This window comes from Alosa pseudoharengus, unplaced genomic scaffold (assembly GCF_046254945.1).
Source record: "Alosa pseudoharengus isolate Yale_2024_CS ecotype anadromous, Long Island Sound unplaced genomic scaffold, YU_APseudo_1.1 YU_APseudo_1.1_scf_21, whole genome shotgun sequence".
In the NCBI taxonomy this organism is placed as follows: Eukaryota; Metazoa; Chordata; class Actinopteri; order Clupeiformes; family Clupeidae; genus Alosa; species Alosa pseudoharengus.
Genome location: NW_027468674.1, coordinates 23,275,805 through 23,293,304, shown reverse-complemented (window position 1 = coordinate 23,293,304; position 17,500 = coordinate 23,275,805). Strand labels below are relative to the sequence as shown.

The window sequence follows — 17,500 nt, the reverse complement described above, 5'->3', positions numbered from 1 at the left end:
GCTGAGTCACATCCGGATTTGTTCGGGACGGGACTAGAAAGTTGCATATTCGGTTTTTCCGCGGAGAAGCACTAGGGGGAGACGAAACACCCACCAAACGACCCAAAAAGTGTTGTAGAACCATCAGAACGACTCTCAACCTGCACAATTAAGGTCATTTTTGCTAAAATTGGTGCATAGGGCTTCTTTAAGTGTTTTGATAATCGATACATACTATTTCATGCATTAAATCCTCCAGCGATATGGTGATGCAATTGTGAAAGAGCTTGCAGAGATCCAATGATGATGAAACTGTTTGTATTATCCAGATACATCATAATACAAAACATGACCTCTTAGGGGGCTTTCACACATAAATTGTTTGGCCCTGACCTATCAGGTATGAAAGGTGTCCTAGACCACAGCTCAGACCAAAATGCCAAAGTGTGGTCGGATCAAAAGAGGTGGTCTCGGTCCAGATCAACCAGTAAGCAGTGTGAAAGCATGTTTTTTGGATGGTTCAGACTTTCAGACTAATTACAGTAAGTTGAGACAGGCTATCGTTTCCCATTAAACTAAAGCAGGAGAAAAAAAAACAGGAAGGCAATAAAAATGAGCTTTTATTATTATCTTAATCTTATCTTATTTCTCCAGAAACCAAGTTGCAGGCTCACATTTCTTGTTACCGTCACCTTCATGAAAATGATATCAGCAACAATATAGTTGTTTTTATCCCTAATGAGGTTAAGGAAATGCTCAGAATTGAGAGACATCAACATCTTGCCCACATTTTATCTTAGCAAGAACTGTAAAAGGAGAGCAACATTTGAACTAATTTTGGTCTAATCCTAATTTTAATCAAAGAAACACACCCATCCTCAGACACTTAGTGACGCATCCCAAGCTTTGTTTTCCCCCTTTCAACCTTGTGTTCCGTCGTGTTTTTGTTTTCACTGCACACTGCCACGCTGTCTTTCTAAATGCCTCAGCCATTCAGCCAGTTGCTCCCGGTGAAGTGTGTTTACGTTCCGGGTTGGTAGCCACAGTGTGAGCCCGAGTCCAGTCGCGCAGGCAGACAGCGATGTGAAATAGCTTGGCCTTTTCTCGAGTGCGCGGAAAAAACATCAGGGAAGCAAAGTCAACAACAGAAAATGTTGAGCGCAGATACGTTATGCGATCATCAAAGTGACTCTGGTTAGACTGGCGGAGCATTGCTGTCCAGAAATTTCTCTGATCAAGTTTGACAATCTCCTGAGGCATCTTAGCCTTGTGACTTCATATCTAGATGAGAATAAAATAACAACAGGAGACAACCCATTAAAATTTTGGAATCCATTTGTGGTGAAAGCCAATCCAAGCAAAGTTGGCTTTCCTTCTTATACCTGCCCAGACCATGAACAATCCACCACTACTCTGTGTTTTTCAAAGTTTGAGTTTGAGTTGTCACTGGTATGTGTAATAAACTTGACACTAACATTCACATAACTTAACTCAGTCAAAGCAATGGGATGTCTTGACTGGGCTAAGTTGAGCTGGTTGGTTCTTTTTTACTGTATACTGTAGAAGGCATTCAATTCATTGTTTTGGAATGTTTACAGTGCACAAAAACTCAAGTTTTCCAACCAAGGTCCTCAGTCAGAAAAGTGTCAAGTAAATAATTCATTATGCAGACGTGTTTGCTTCCCAGACAATGATCACTGGTGTCTGATGTAAATTACGAAAGCGAAGTAAGTTTCTCCTTTCCAAACAAAGTTTGGTCCTGGAGGACGGGGCTTTAATCCTCTCTCGTGAAGTCAGCCGGTTATGGTGCATCTGGTGGGTTGGGTGGTTGGGTTTCCTCCGGTCGATACTGTAGCTTTGCCTTTGAAAGCACATCAAGTAGTCTGCATGCGAAGCCGAGGTCTTGTTTGTGGGAGCGGCTGTAGAGCTTTCGTGTTGCCTCCCTTGCCTCCTCAGGGGTGAACCAGCGGCCCTCCTGCCTTATTTGTGTTAGTGTGTTTGTGCTCTTGACCTCTCACGTCTCTCTTTCACTCTCTCTCTCTTTTTCTCTGTCTCTGTCCTCCACTCTTCCCTTTTCACCCTCTTTCACCCTCTACCTCCTCCTTCTTTCTCTCTTTTCCTCTGCCTTTCTGTCTCTTTCCCCCTCCCTCTCTTTCTCTGTCTCTACCATGTTCCTTCCCCTCTCTCTCTCTCTCTCTCTCTTTCTCCTACTCTCATTTCCTTTCTCTCTGTCTTCATCTCTCTTGATCTCTCTTTTCTCTTTTTTCATCCCCCTCTCTCTATTCATCCCTTTCCCTCTCTATCTTTATTTATCCATTTCTCTCTCTCTCTTGATCCCTCTTTTCTCTTTTTTCATCCCCCCTCTTTCTCTATTCATCCCTTTCTCTCTCTCTTGATCCCTCTTTTCTATTTTTTCTTCCCCCCTCTTTCTCTATTCATCCCTTTCTCTCTCTCTCTCTTGATCCCTCTTTTCTCTTTTTTCTTCCCCCCTCTTTCTCTATTCATCCCTCTCTCTCTCTCTCTCTCTCTCTGCAGAGACACTTCTCGGTGTTTGCCCTGTGCTTTCCCGGTGCGGACGCCCTGCACACCATCTACTGCAGCATCCTGAGCGCTCACCTGCGTGGGGACGGCTTCGGCCCGGCGCTGCAGAAGGCCGCCCCACAGCTGGTGCAGCTCTCCCTGGCCCTCCACCAGCGCGTCACCTGCGCCTTCCTCCCCACCGCCATCAAGTTCCACTACATCTTCAACCTGCGTGACCTCTCCAACATATTCCAGGTGGATATCTGGTGGCCATGCACACACACACACACCCACACACACACACACACACACACACACACACACACACACACACGTATGCACTGAAACACAGACACATATGGGCAAAGAAAGAGAGAGAGAGAAATGCAGACATGCACACAAACACACACACACACACACACACACACACACACACACACACACACACACGTATGCACTGAAACACAGACACATATGGGCAAAGAAAGAGAGAGAGAGAAATGCAGACATGCACACACACACACACACACACACACACACACACACACACACACACACACACACACACACACACACACACACACACACCTAGGTACATAACACACACACACACACACACACACACACACACACACACACACACACACAAATGCACACATACATCCCTTCGCATATTTCCCTATTGAGCATGAATTATTCAATTTCTGTTCTTAGCCCTACAAAACCTGCATGTTCGGAATGCCAATTGGGATGAGCAGTAGCATTTCCAAGTCGCACACAGCAGCTCCGGTTGGACTTCAAGCTGTGCAGAGTTTTGGCATCTTGCATTAAATTAACTTTTTATTTATTTTATTTTATTTTATTTTTTTGGTGGAGGGGGGGCATTTTGGTTGCTTTCATGTGCTGTTGCAAGTATAAAATGACAAGGTGCCGTAAGCAATTTCTCTATCAAATGACTATTGATCACAGAGCAGAGCTAATAACCTGAAAGCAGACAGTTTTTATTATGAGAGGCAAAGCGAACAGATCCTATCTCTTGGGTATTTGCGACTCTTTTTTAATATATTTAAATGAATATTGCAATCTGCGGCGCCATCGGAGGACTTAGGTGAGCTTCGGGCCAGCACATCTAGCTGTAATATTCCCCAGCAGATTTATGGGGCAAGACATTTTCTTATTTGATCTTTTCATTGCATAATTAAGGCATTAACTTATTCAACCGTGTCGACTTTCCTCTCCAAATATGATTCAAGGGAAGTAAAACAATGCCACCTGAGGCAGGAACGCCTTTGAACGTGTCAAATACACGAACTCTGCAGTGAGCTGAAGCCTCTGTTCGACTTCATTTGCATTTACAATGGAAACTTTCATCTGTGGAATTTCAGGTTTTAATATTTATTTATTGTTTTTTTATTTCATTTTTTTTACAGTAAAATGTTCACGGTAGAAGTTTCAGTTATGACTCGAGTGCAATTTTTTTCTTGTCGTACAAGGAAAGATGTATCCCTTCACAGCTGAGAGAGAGAGAGAGAGAGAGAGAGAGAGAGAGAGAGAGAGAGACAGGCTGCAGGAGTTCTCCTAATAATGGTTGTGGACTCAACTCCCTTCCACACGCAGACAGCCAGGGAGTAATTGTGGGGTTGCTTGTTACCGTATTGGCCCGGCCTAGAGGAGGCCAAATAAGTTGACTCCGGCTGCTTTCAAACCCCTTCATCATGGCCCCAGTCCTGAAGTCAGACAGATAAAAGGTAGGAGAAGAAAAGAGTTTGCCCTATGGATGCCACTGAGTTATTTCCTTTCGGTTCTCTTTCATATTCCCATTCTCTCTGTGTGCCCCCTACCTTCACTCTCGTTCTTTCTCTCTCTCTGTCTGTTGCAAAGAAACTTCTCTCTGACACCCCCTCTCTCTCTCCATGTCTTCTTCTGACTCTCTTCCATTCAGACATAATGTTTAAGTATGCATATTCTTGGCAGCTTCTATACATGCAGTATATACAAAGGCTGTCATATGGATACTTAAGCATTATGTCTAGCTCCTCTCTTCCATATTCTTGCCCTCTTCCCCTCTTTCTTTTTTATTCCTTCCCCCTCTCTCTCCCCCCTCTCTTTCCCAAAGTAATGAAGTGCAGTGAGGCAGCACACTGCAGATGTGGCTCAGTCTGGTTCACCATGTTTGAAGTGCAGGCATAGGCTTTTAGCTCTCTCTCTCTCTCTCTCTCTCTCTCTCTCTCTCTCTCTCTCTTTCATTTCCCCTCTCTCTCTCCCTCCCTCTCTCTCGCTCTCTCTCTCTTGCTCACATACACACACACACACACACACAGAGAGAGACACTGACACACTCACACAGACAGACACTGGCACACACACACACTCACACACACACACATTAAATCTACTCACAGTGCATGTGCCCATGGCAAGAACGAGTAGGATCTGCCTTGCAGCGAGCTCTGAGCGCTCTCTCCCTTCTACAGAGACAGCCGCTAAAACAGGAACAAACTCGCCAGGTGCTGCACCGTGATGAGAAAAAGGGAGAAAATAGGGGGCTTTTGTCTCGCAATTTTGTCACTTTGTACACTCATTTTGTGTCCTTTAGTCATTGCAAAAAGCTGTCAGAAATGTTTGATTTGCATTCACGCGGAGAGGGAAAAAAAATATATTCACAACTCAAACACTCAAGTTTTTCCTCCGGAGTTTTTCTGTTGTAATGAATAAAATAAAAAAACAAGCGAAGGCTTACCCCTGCACGCACACACCCTTACAAAAAGTTGTTTCTCTGAAAACATCACTTCATATATTTTTTTTTGCTGTGTCTTTAATTATACTCCGCCACAAGACGCAGTCCTTTATTTGGGAAAAAATAAGCCCTGACAGACATGTGGTAATTAATTTTTAGGGCTGTGAGCTTGGATATGCGAAATTAATTAGCCCTCATTTAGGCATCAGGAAGACGGCACTGTCACCTGCCAGTGAGGGCTGAGACGTCCCCTGCATTCTCCTCCGCGTATCGCAGGACCAGAAGGCATAACGGGGGCCTGTCTGTGCCGCATCATCTTAAGTGACTTCCCGCCGCATTGGATTGGCAATGGCTACGAGCGAGAGCAGAGAGACTCAAACTCAACAGCTCAAGCTGTGTGGCGCTTCAGCCTATCAGTGTTGCTAGTTTTCTTTCGGGTCCCCCGAGACAACTGTGTTTTGAAAGTAGCACTCGCCGCGAGTCCGTCGCGTACGCTATCGCTGGCGTGCGGGCGGTGATTTTAGCACGCGCCGCACAGTGTGAGGAGAGTGTGTTGACTGGGATGTTTTGGGTGTATTGACAGAAGCGTGCTGCTAGTTGGCTTGTCAATTTCCCTCAGCTTTGATGAGAGGAAATGTAGGCCACCCCCCACACACATAAACACACTCACATAGATCAAATCACATTAGCATCAGGCGTCAACTATTTTAGCAGTGATAATTTTTCATCCAGAAGGCCATTAAAATAGGGCCTTTGCATTGCGTAATTACTATTATATGTTTTGATGGGACATATGGTTTGTTAATTATATTATGTGTCCAATTTGCTAAGGCAGCCCTATGAATTAGTGAATGACCATGCATAAAACAGAAAGGAGACTTTCAAAGCTGCTCTGCGTCAAATGTAGTTAGTTGATATTCTATTCTACTAGGCCAGTGTTAAATGTGCACAAACCAATGCAGTGGTTGTTGATGGAAGCCAATGCAGTGGTTGTGATGGAAGCCATTAAACAAAAATCAGAGTGTGGCACTTTTTACAGCAGGCTATTCTCAGCTTTTTTTCTGTTAGGTGTGTTTGTGTAATGGATGCCAGCTAGCTTAGCTGTGCTTGTGGAACGTTGGTACCTCACTCCCCAACGCCTTAAGAGTGCTGCTGGCAGGCGAGCTAGTAGCCTGGGCTTTTAGCTCAACTGTCAGCACGCTCGCCTCCTGATCCGAAGTGCTGCTGTTCGCAGCTTCGAGTCCAGGCGTGTGCAGGGCTGAATCGCGCAGGTTCAACACAACGGGTTCTGGGTCTTCTGTATAATTAAGACACTGGCTACAGGCATAACTGACACTATATAATATATAATACATTATTGAAGGCCCTGATTGATAATATGGGATTTTTTTTATTTATTGCCAGTGCACCATATAACTAGTTGTGGCTCACTGCATAGCCTGCTTGCCCATTTTGTAGCATATTTTTGTTGAGTTAAATGATCTGTCAATTACATTAAGTGACTCAGTGGTCAGTATTATGCTCTGAAGCAGTGGAGAGGTCAGGTAAGATGTGCCTGCCAAGATGCCATGTGTCACATTTGCAAGATGTCACATTTCAAAGTGTGCACACGTGGCTCAAAGAGGCACCTCACTCAAAGCAGTTTCTACTCTTTGGATCAGACACATCTAAATACGGTGACGGCCTGCCCTGGGGTCTGTGTACGTGTTGTGAGCGTACGGAATGAATGGGCTCTAGCGGTCAAAATAGCATTAGACGGCGCCTTTCTTTTGTGGCTCATAAGAACCTATCACATGAGGCCCCACAGAGTTATACAATAGCGACTCTCTGTTGCTGATCACCGTTTAGATGAGTACAAACAAAGGAATTGAATTAGCTAATCTTATATCGCACACCAACTGAAGATGACTGGCAACCAGGAGCCAAATGGCTTCATTTAGTCTGATCTAATTTGATTGCATCTCTACTTGTATTTGTAATTCCTTGCAACCTTGGCACAACCTCTGCATAAAGACCCTGTCTTGTTTTTGGTGTGCGGCTCCTGAATGCATAAACAGCCTTATAATCGCTTTGCCAGCACATATTGGATTATCAGCTACAGCAGCATAGTGATTTTCTGTGTGCACAAAGAAGTGGACAGTGGTCTGGAAGGCTAGTTGTGTGTGTGTGTGTGTGTGTGTGTGTGTGTGTGTGTGTATGCAGGTGTGTGTGTGTGTGTTTGTGTGTGTGTCTGCAGGTGTATGTAGGTGTGTGTGTGTGTGTGTGTGTGTGTGTGTGTGTGTGTGTGTGTGCGTGTGTGTGTATGCAGGTGTGTGTGTGTGTACACAGGTGTATGCAGGTGTGTGTGTGTGTGTGTGTGTGTGTGTGTGTGTGTGTGTCTGTGTGTGTATGCATGCATGCGTGTGAGTGTCTAATGGCACTTCAAATGCCTGCACCTGAGTATTAGCGTCAGTCTACGACTCTGCCAGTTTCCATGTCTAATCACGACAATTACCTGCTCCATTTAGCAGTGGATTTAGAGGACAGTTGTCACATTGCGTCCACCATTGTGTCTAATGAGACTGTCACCCCAGCAAACTAAACTTGACAGCAGGACCGCACCCGAGCTTATATTTTGCATCGCATGTTGGTTTGTTTGTTTGTTTACTTATTTTTTTGTGTTCCCTTGCCTCCCCCTCATGCACTCGGGATGATGAACAGCAGCTTGTGAACATAGCAGAGAGATAGAGAGAGAGAGAGTGAGAGAGAGAGAGAGATAGAGAGAGAGTGAGAGAGATAGAGAGAGAGAGAGAAGTGTGCCCGTCCGCACACGTCCGTAGCCCTGCCCAGTGGCGCGGCTGCCACGGAGACTAAACGGAACTGATTTGGGCCATCTGTGTACCTGCCTCTGCCAGTATGAGGGTGGCATAGCTAATCAGACATGAACAACGACCTTGACTGTGTACGTTCTAAATAAAACACAAACACCCGGCCAGCCATGCGTTGCAGCCATTTGGCACCGAACCTTCGTTGCATTATTGTTATAGAGATTTGTGGTGTGTGGTGCCATGCGATGGAAAAAGTTTGGCTGCAAAAAAAAAAGTTGTTACCTTTCGCTCCATGAAATTATTATTTTAATGTGAATATCTTGTCTATTGAAAAAGAAAGAGGTCTCCACGCTCTGGTTGCGATTTCATTTAGTACGGAAACTAGAATGATTCAGCATTCTCTGGCTCTTGTGAGGGGTTTCTCCTTGAGCAAACTATCACAGAGGTCTCGAGTATAAAGGTCTCCAGATTAAATGCTTCATTTAAAACAAAACACTTCACTTGAAATACAATTCTGTCACACCCTCTAAGAGTCATGTCTTCTTAGGTCCATCAGATCACACACTGGCCCAAACGTTACTGAGTATCTCTCTTGCCATTACATGTTTTATGTTCAGAGTCAGCGTGGTGACTTGTCATGTGAGAATTTATGTAGTTCAATTACACTTTTAAAAACCTGATTGACAAATCTAGAATCAAATATTATAATTTTCTTTTATCTTAATTACATGTTAATCAGTTGCTGAACTCTTAACCTGTGCTATGCTGTGTCGTCAAACCTAAATAAAGCATGACTCCCTGAGGGAAGGCACATTGCGTACGCCCAAACACTGCTACTCAGCAGTGCTATCGTAAGTAGCTCTAATGACTAGCATGCATAACCAATGTGATCTTCTTCCGAGATGATTGAATGTTCTAGAACTTTTTCTGACAGCACCGTCTATGGGGCAAGAGGCTGATATTTTATTAAATGAAATCTACTTCAAGGTTGAACTTTTGTGCTATATGGCCTGCATACCTTGATTGATCAGGTTGTTTTTGGAACATTACATTTAGTAAAGGAGAAAAACACATTTGCTTAATTGTGTCCATAATATTATACTATACTATAACAGACAAGACTACTGTAACACAATACTAGACTATATTGAGTCTAATTACCTTCATTGTAGCAATCCTGCATTTTGAATAAACTAACCTCCTCTTTTTTAGTAGTATAGAGACACCAGGCACACGGGCCCAAGAATAGAATGAAGAAATTACAGAGGAATATTCAAGGCATTCAAACAACCTAAACTTGTTTTCCCCTTGCGCTTTCAGGGCATCCTGTTTTGCACCAGTGAGTGCCTGAAGACCCCTCAAGACCTGGTGAAGATTTACCTGCACGAGTCCAACCGGGTCTACCGAGACAAGATGGTGGAGGACAGGGACTTTGCCGCCTTCGACAAGTTACAGGCCGACACGGCTAGGAAGTTTTATGAGGTGGGGAGGGATGGGGTTTGTGTGTGTGTGTGTGTGTGTGTGTGTGTGTGTGTGTGTGTGTGTGCGCGTGCGTGTGTGTGTATGCATGTGTGTGTGTGTGTGTGTGGGGGGGGGGGGGGGGGGTACTGTTTTCAATCTCTCTCATGCCCGGCACGGGAAGAAAGCGATATGGGGGGATCATTAGGGTGCTGTCAGCTGGTGAAAACCCAGTACTGACCGGTAGGGCCTGTCTTCATGGAGCCAATGCTAATCCGACGAGAGGCTGTCAGCTGGCGCCGTCATCAGTCCAGCAAATTGGAGGAGAACACATCACACACACTTTTTTTTTGGTGCTGTTTTTTTTTCTTCTTCTCCTCATTCTGCTGCTTCTTTCTCCCACCACTACCACCACCATGCCCCCTTGAGAAAACTTCCGGGCTTTTCTTTGTACACACACACACACACACACACACACACACACACACACACACACACACACACACACACACACACACACACACACACACACACACACAGCTACAGTGAGCAAACTGACATCTCTCTGTTTCTCCCCGTGCTGCTTGGCTCGGCTCGACGTACCAAAACACGTCCAGATCCTCGCCGTAGCCCCAGCACCGGCTCACCGAGGCCTGTCTGTCCCGTCACATAGCGAGGTTTCTAAACAAGCCGAAAAAAAGGAGATTGGTGTGGACGACTATGTGTGTGTGGAAAAGCGGAATCATTCACAAGCAAAGAGAAAAGCCTGAGCCAAAGAAAAGAGAGAGAGAGAGAGAGAGAGAGAGAGAGAAAACAAACCCTAACAAGAGACAGCATGAGAGTAGGGTTCCCGAAAAGAAAATCCAATCTAAACTCAATCACCCAATGTCCACTTTAATTGAGTGTAGTGTGTGCTTTTAAAACACTTTGTGATAGTAACCCCAACCCCCCCCCCCCAACAAAAAAAAGAACACACACACACGCACACACACACCCTCCCGTGGCTTGTGTGTGTGTGTGTGTCTTTAGACTTTAATGTGGACTCGAGGTTGTGTTCTCCCCACCAGGACATGGAGGAGGCTCTGGAGGAGGCACGGCTGATGAATATGTACTGCCATTTCGCTTCGGGCGTCGGCGAGCCCAAGTACATGCCCGTGCAGTCCTGGGGGAGCCTGAACAAGATCCTGCTGGAGGCCCTGGATGGCTACAACGAAGTCAACGCCGCTCTCAACCTGGTCCTGTTCGAGGACGCCATGTGTCACATGTAAGGTGGAGAGGAGAGGGGTGGAGGCCCAGAGTGATTCTGGCAGTTTCTGGTGCATCTCTGACACGTTTGCTGACAATTTTTGTGGAGGGGTGATAACGGTTGTTGGGAAGGGGAGAACTGGCAACAACTGTGGCTGTGAGAGAATGGGTGACAATGCTCCCTGAGAGGGTGTTACTGCTTGCTGATGCGTCTGATTGTGGCGACAATGAAGGCAATAATGCTAATTTGTCTTGAGAACGTGATTACACTTGCAACAGCGATGATATTAACTCAAACACAAAAGCACCTCTTCTTTCCCAGACACCCAATTTTCTCTCCTCATTTTTTGGCACACAGCAACAGCCCACCCCCCCACCCACCCACACCCTCTTCTGCCTCCAGCCCCAACCCCCACCCCCCCCACCCACACCCCTCCCTGTTCCGCCATCCTCCTCCACACCACTCTCACTTCTCCACCTCTCCCTTTTCACTTTTTATTCCTCCTTCTTCTCCTCCTTTCTTCAGCTGTCGTATCAACCGCATCTTGGAGTCGCCCCGGGGGAACGCGCTGCTGGTCGGGGTGGGCGGCAGCGGCAAGCAGAGCCTGACGCGACTGGCTGCCTTCATCAGCTCCTTGGAGGTCTTCCAGATCACGCTCAAGAAGGGCTACAGCATCCCTGACCTCAAGGTGCCCACCCAGTTGAGGCTCCAGTCAAGAGGGGATACAGGGGGGGAAATCCCCCTCTGCCATCCCCTTCTATCAAGAATCTACCTTAATCTATCCTTAATGATACTGTACATTATTCCTTAGACATCTTAATCATTGAGAGGCTTAGACCACCCCCGCTTTATTTTGTTTACAAATCGACCACTATTCATACCCACCACACCAGTGGTAGCCCTGAATTCAGACAGCTGAGTTTTTGAGCCAAATGGCACCATGTGGAATGGGAATGGAATAAGATAATAAGGAAGGTTAGTTCCGATTGAATTAGACACGCTAAGTGTGCCCTAAAGCACCGAGATGCCCCTCTAATTTGGCTGTATTTTAAATTCAAGTGTTTTATTGCATTTTAATTCAATTTCACATACCAAAATCCCATCTTTCCAGCTAGGATATTAATTACTGTAGTTCTTACACCTGGCAGATTTTTTACGACATTTCATCTGCTTTGGGTGAACTAGTACATTTTGTGAGTTTTTAAAAATGTAAAAACGCCAAGCACTGCCCCTCTGCCTAGACCTTTTACTCTTCTATTTAGTTTGAAATGTTTGTAATGCTATGACACAACATTGCTATATCACACTGCTACAGTATCCTCATTTGCCATACTGACAAACTTGACATGTCTGTGCCTTTGGAATTGAATTATACGATGGAAGGAAATGAAAATGTAATGACTATTTGATCTGGTTATGGATCACACCAGTATAATCCATTCGGATCTCTTAGCCCAGTCGCACCCACAGAACACACTTGAGTGATTTAGCTCTCTCTGTCGCTCTATTCTTCCTCGGTGTAGAACCTCTGCAACTTCTGCCATAAATTTCATCCCGAGCATCTGTAGGCGGACATTGATGGAGGTGTGCGTCTGACATTGTGTGTTGTTGCTTCAGAGTGATTTGGGGGCGCTCTACATCAAAGCGGGCGTGAAAAATGTTGGCACCGTGTTCCTCATGACGGATGCCCAGGTAGCAGATGAGAAATTCCTCGTCCTGCTGAATGACCTGTTGGCATCGGGTGAGTTTTACCAATATAACTCTTTACAATTGCTATGAGATACTGTTACTATAAACTATTCCCAGCCATTCACGCCATTATATACTGTAAAATGAAAAGTTTCGTCAAAGTGGAGGCTTTGTGAGGTCATGAACTCTGTTTTTAGTCTAAGTGAAGAGAATCCATGTGTCTGCAGCATAACATTTCTGTTTTTCAAAAATGCTTCCCTCTGGGATATAGCGCCCTCGATGTGAGACTAAGATTGTGTTCTTTAGCTGTAGAGCCGACTGTATTTTACTCTTATGCCCAATTCCCCCTGTGCTGTCAGCATCTGTTTACATGGCCAGACATCATGTCAATATTTTTCCATCACAGGTGAGATCCCTGACCTGTTCCCTGATGACGAGGTGGAGAACATTGTCAGTAGCGTGCGAAACGAGGTGCGAGGCCAGGGGCTGATGGACACCAGGGAGAACTGTTGGAAGTTCTTCATCGACCGCGTCCGCAGGCGTCTGAAGGTAGGACCCATAGTAGAGAGTTACCAAGAAATTTGGAGATGGAAAGGAAGGGAGAGAGAGAGAGAGAGAGAGAGAAAGAGAGAAAACACCCTAACACTACTCACTCTCTGTTATGGCTATGGTTTAAGTAGATAGATGTTTCATCTGAAAACGAAAATACCCCCTGGTAGCAGGAATAAGAGCATATATCATCCCAATTCCCAAGATACGGCAAGGTTTGATTCGCAGCAATTTTAGAGGTGAAACTGCTGTTGTGTTTTTTTATGTACCTACCTGCACATTGCCTAATGAACTCCTACCGTATTCCCAGGGGAGGGGATACAGCCTCTCACCACTCGTTCACCACAGACACTATTGCACTCGTTTTTGCACTTTTTCACCAGACACTTTTGCTCGTATTTGCATTTCTTTTCACGCTTACTTATGTTTTTTTTTACACGTCCTTATTCACTACTTCAGCATCGTTAATGATTCAAACTCGCAGAACTCTTCCTCCCTCGTTCGGCAGGTGGCTCTCTGCTTCTCTCCGGTGGGCAGCACGCTGAGGGTGCGAAGCAGGAAGTTCCCGGCCATGGTCAACTGCACAGCCATCGACTGGTTCCACGAGTGGCCACAGGAGGCCCTGGAGTCGGTCAGCCTGCGCTTCCTCCAGGAGGTGGACAACATCGAGGTGAGCCAGCGGAATTGAACTTGTGGTCTGTCATCGCATCTGATGCCTGTCTCTAGTATATGTACGAGTAGATGGGAGGCTATCCGTAAACAGAATTTGACCAACAGGTTTTTTTGTTGGTTATTGTTTATGTTGTTTTTTTTATAACAAATGCAAGCAACACACAAAAACACTGGCAAACAACTGTGTGTATGCAATATACAAATGGCGATGAGGTGACAGTGAGTAAGTATTTCACTAAATCATGTACTGTATGGGTTTTGGACTACCACTTTATAGTTTCATAAAATATTACAGTACTGTAGATCAACATATAAGACTCAGAAAACGATATATAGTATGACAGTAATTGGCAGGGAGTTACAGTATGTGGTAAACTCTTCAATCTCAACCACTCAATCCCACCACTACAGTCAGTAGTTTTCATCATCAACCATTTATCTAATAATTCCCGGATCAAGTGGCTTTTTTCTCAGAGGTGTTCATTCTGAGATTGTGTTCTCTCAGTCCCACAAACAGGTGTTCATGCACTGTTGTTGTCTGAGTGGATTATCTCTGTGTTTGCCAAGAGAGACTCCATGGTTGAGAGAGGCAGGCAGCCAGATTGCCTTGTTTGTGAGTGATGGATGTGTGGGAAAGTCAACACAAGACACCAAAAAGCTGGCTTTTGCCAACATCATCCTTTAACTCTAACAACAGACATGTTTGGTTTCTTTTGCAACTGCAGCCGGAAGTGAAGGAATCCGTCAGCAAGTTCATGGCTTACGTCCACGTCAGTGTGAACCAGACGTCCAGGAGCTACCTGGCCAATGAGCGGCGCTACAACTACACTACGCCCAAGTCCTTCCTGGAGCAGATCAAGCTCTACCGCAATCTCCTGGCCCTCAAGAGCAAAGACCTGACCAATAAGATGGAGCGGCTGGAGAATGGCCTGCAGAAGCTCAACAGCACCTCAGCTCAGGTTGGTCCTCTCACGAGGCATGCTTAGCATCTGAGTGTGTGAATTCTTCATACTGCACGCTGTTTCCTTAGGTACTGTAATAATAGGGATTTAAGTGGGTATGCCTTAAAAGGGGAATTCTGGTCAAGCAGCTACAGTGCTACACTCTGGGAGCATGAACATGGGGGATCATGTACATGCCCCCAGAGTGTAGCACTGTAGCTGCTCTAGCTGTTGGCTGCAGCAAATCGAGCTAGGTAAAACCGATTGTTTTCGGGGGGTTTTTCCCACACCGACAGTATTCGGTGGCCTTACGAAACAGAGATCTAAGTGAAAAATCACCGGAAAAGTGTATGTGTACTGTAAGATTCGGGTATCTGGTTTGTTTTTGGTTACGCAAGTATTATGTTACTATTAGTGCTATTAATGTGTAATAACATGTAAAATTACAGAGGAATGTACTGTAATTACATGCTTAACTACATTGTAATGACTATAATTAGGATATTAGACTGGGCAGGCAATATCAAGTGGGGACCATTAGAACCAAAACATGTATAAATGACACATTCATAATTTTCTAATATATCCTATTACCATTTTTGATTCCACATATCCATCTTTTTTAGTAAAAATAGGCACTGAGTATGAGGCTCAAAATTCTCATCATTCAACCTGTCACGATTTGAACTATGTACCGGGGTATCTCCAGAGTATCTATTAAAAAACATATCACTCTTTTTGCGCTACAGTTTCACTGCAGCCCTTGCAACCAAACTCCACAAAAACTGACAGTACTTCTTCGGAAGCCTGGCTAATTTGCCTCTCTAATTGTACCCCCTGGTTTGGAGCCCACTCCATACCCTTCAGTCTGTTGGAACTGTGTCGCAGCAGTGGGCCGCCCGGCTCCAAATGCCAGTTTTTTCCGAAAGAATAATGTCCGCCGCTCAGTTACTCCGTTATAATGTGACCCCCTCTCTCCAGCCATCATGGCTTCTGTCATTGTAATTCATGGCATCCCACCGAGTGGCGCATGCTGAATGAGGCTGATACATTTCTTAAGACACGGAGGCGTGATTTGCATTCTCAACCTGCTCTCCAGTCCTTTTTTATGTTTTTTTTTATCCGATCCTAGACAGGTTTTTTTTGTACCACTGAGTGTTTTTTTTTTTACATCTTATTCAAACATTGAGCTGCTTGATATTCGTCAGTCATGCCAGGGTGGGTTTGATCTTTCAGATTGTAGGGATGAAATAATTGTTCATAATTAAAGCGTGATTAAGACGAGTCCTATTTTGAGATTCCTTTGGAATGAAGACTCTCAACCAAAAGCCGAATTTAATCCAGAAAATGTGTGTCTGTCTTGCAAAGGGAGTATTTAGTCAAGCCATCATTTCCTTTGAAGGTATGTCTTTGGGTCTGGACAAATACCACTAGCAAAGACTAGATGAAGGGCTTTGATTACTTAAGTTATTGTTTATGATTAGCATCTAACTGGAATGAGATCCCTGATCATATTTGCCAATCAGAACAGAATGATTCAACAATTTAGTTTGCATTTGGCTAAACCGTATTAATTAATTAATTAATTAATTCATTCATTCATTCATTCATTCATTCATTCATTCATTCATTCATTCATTCATTCATTCATTCATTCATTCATTCATTCATTCATTCATTCATTCATTCATTCATTCATTCATTCATTCATTCTCAATATGCTGACATGTATGGTGGGTGGGTGTGTACAGTGGCAGCCTGTATGCCCATCACAGCCTCCTCACTAAACCGAGCTCACAGGCACACTCTGTAGCATCTCTATGCTTCACCAGGCAACAGTAATTGGATCTGTTGTTTCATCGGCACATTCCACTTGAAGTGGACCCTAAGGAGTCAGCCAACCCACACCTTCTGGGCCGGACTCATAATATATATCTCACCAAACTTATTTTATGGTTTTATTATCGTCTCCTTTGCGTATCGTAAAAAACAGCCGAAAAATATTCTTTAATAGATGTAACCTCCATTTCTTCCCAGAGCAATAATGCTATAATAAGTTATTCATTAAAAGTTTCTGTCTAGCTAGACATTGGTGGAAAAACACTTTACCTTTCTCAATGGTGAGACAGAGTTCAGACAGCTGGAATGAACGGTTTGAATCGGAACCCAGCACTATCAAATCTACTGCGGTGGTGTTATTTTCCTCGACCACGCAGGTGTAGCAAGACAAGTGAAATGCGTTTGTAATGTTAGGCACGTGACGTCGGCTGGCAAATGAGTTTTATAGTGTCGCTATTCATAACAGGCAGGTGTAAGGCCACAACAGCGCCCTGTTAATAAGTTTGAACAATCGCTTCTCCTCTGGGTCCTCAGAGCACAAATAGGAGTTTTGCATGCAGATAATGGGTCCGCTCTTTCATGGCCTCTCTCCACCCACACCTGGCCCTGTCAGACTGCAGATGTGTGGCTGGGAGTCCCAGCTGAGTAAAAGCCTCAGGAAAACTCTCCCCCTCCCTAGCTTTTTTTTTGTCATTCCCAGGTAATGGCTTTCAGGAACGCAAAGCCCCCTGCCTCCCTCCTCTCCTCTCCGGCCTTTAAATGTGAAAGCCATTGGGGAACTCATTTGTGGGACGTGGATTGCGTTTTTTTTTTTTTAAACGGAGGTGGTGGCAGGAGGAGGGTGTGTGTGTGTGTGTGTGTGTGTGTGTGTCTGTCTGTCTGTCTCTGTCTCTGTCTGGTTTCCTGTTGTGTGATGAGAAAAGACCCCCACTGTGAGTTTGCTTAAGAAAGCAAGCAAGCATGAGGCTGCATGGCCATCGCAGAGATTTGCTCAAATGGAATAACACTGGGCATTCAAATTATGAGCCATTTTGCACAACCCTTGTTAATGCACTGGTATACA

The 17,500-nt window shown here is 44.8% G+C and overlaps 1 protein-coding gene across 1 annotated transcript in view; it reads left to right on the top strand.

Annotated features, from left to right (window-relative positions):
- dnah9 (dynein, axonemal, heavy chain 9) overlaps window positions 1–17,500 on the top strand; it is a 107,682-nt gene that overhangs the window by 43,200 nt on the left and 46,982 nt on the right. Inside the window, exons 41-48 of the mRNA XM_076298773.1 lie at window positions 2,515–2,754; window positions 9,364–9,525; window positions 10,569–10,765; window positions 11,273–11,435; window positions 12,365–12,488; window positions 12,843–12,985; window positions 13,494–13,655; window positions 14,383–14,616. Coding sequence (XP_076154888.1) covers window positions 2,515–2,754; window positions 9,364–9,525; window positions 10,569–10,765; window positions 11,273–11,435; window positions 12,365–12,488; window positions 12,843–12,985; window positions 13,494–13,655; window positions 14,383–14,616 — 1,425 coding nt within the window. The remainder of the gene's footprint in view (window positions 1–2,514; window positions 2,755–9,363; window positions 9,526–10,568; window positions 10,766–11,272; window positions 11,436–12,364; window positions 12,489–12,842; window positions 12,986–13,493; window positions 13,656–14,382; window positions 14,617–17,500) is intronic.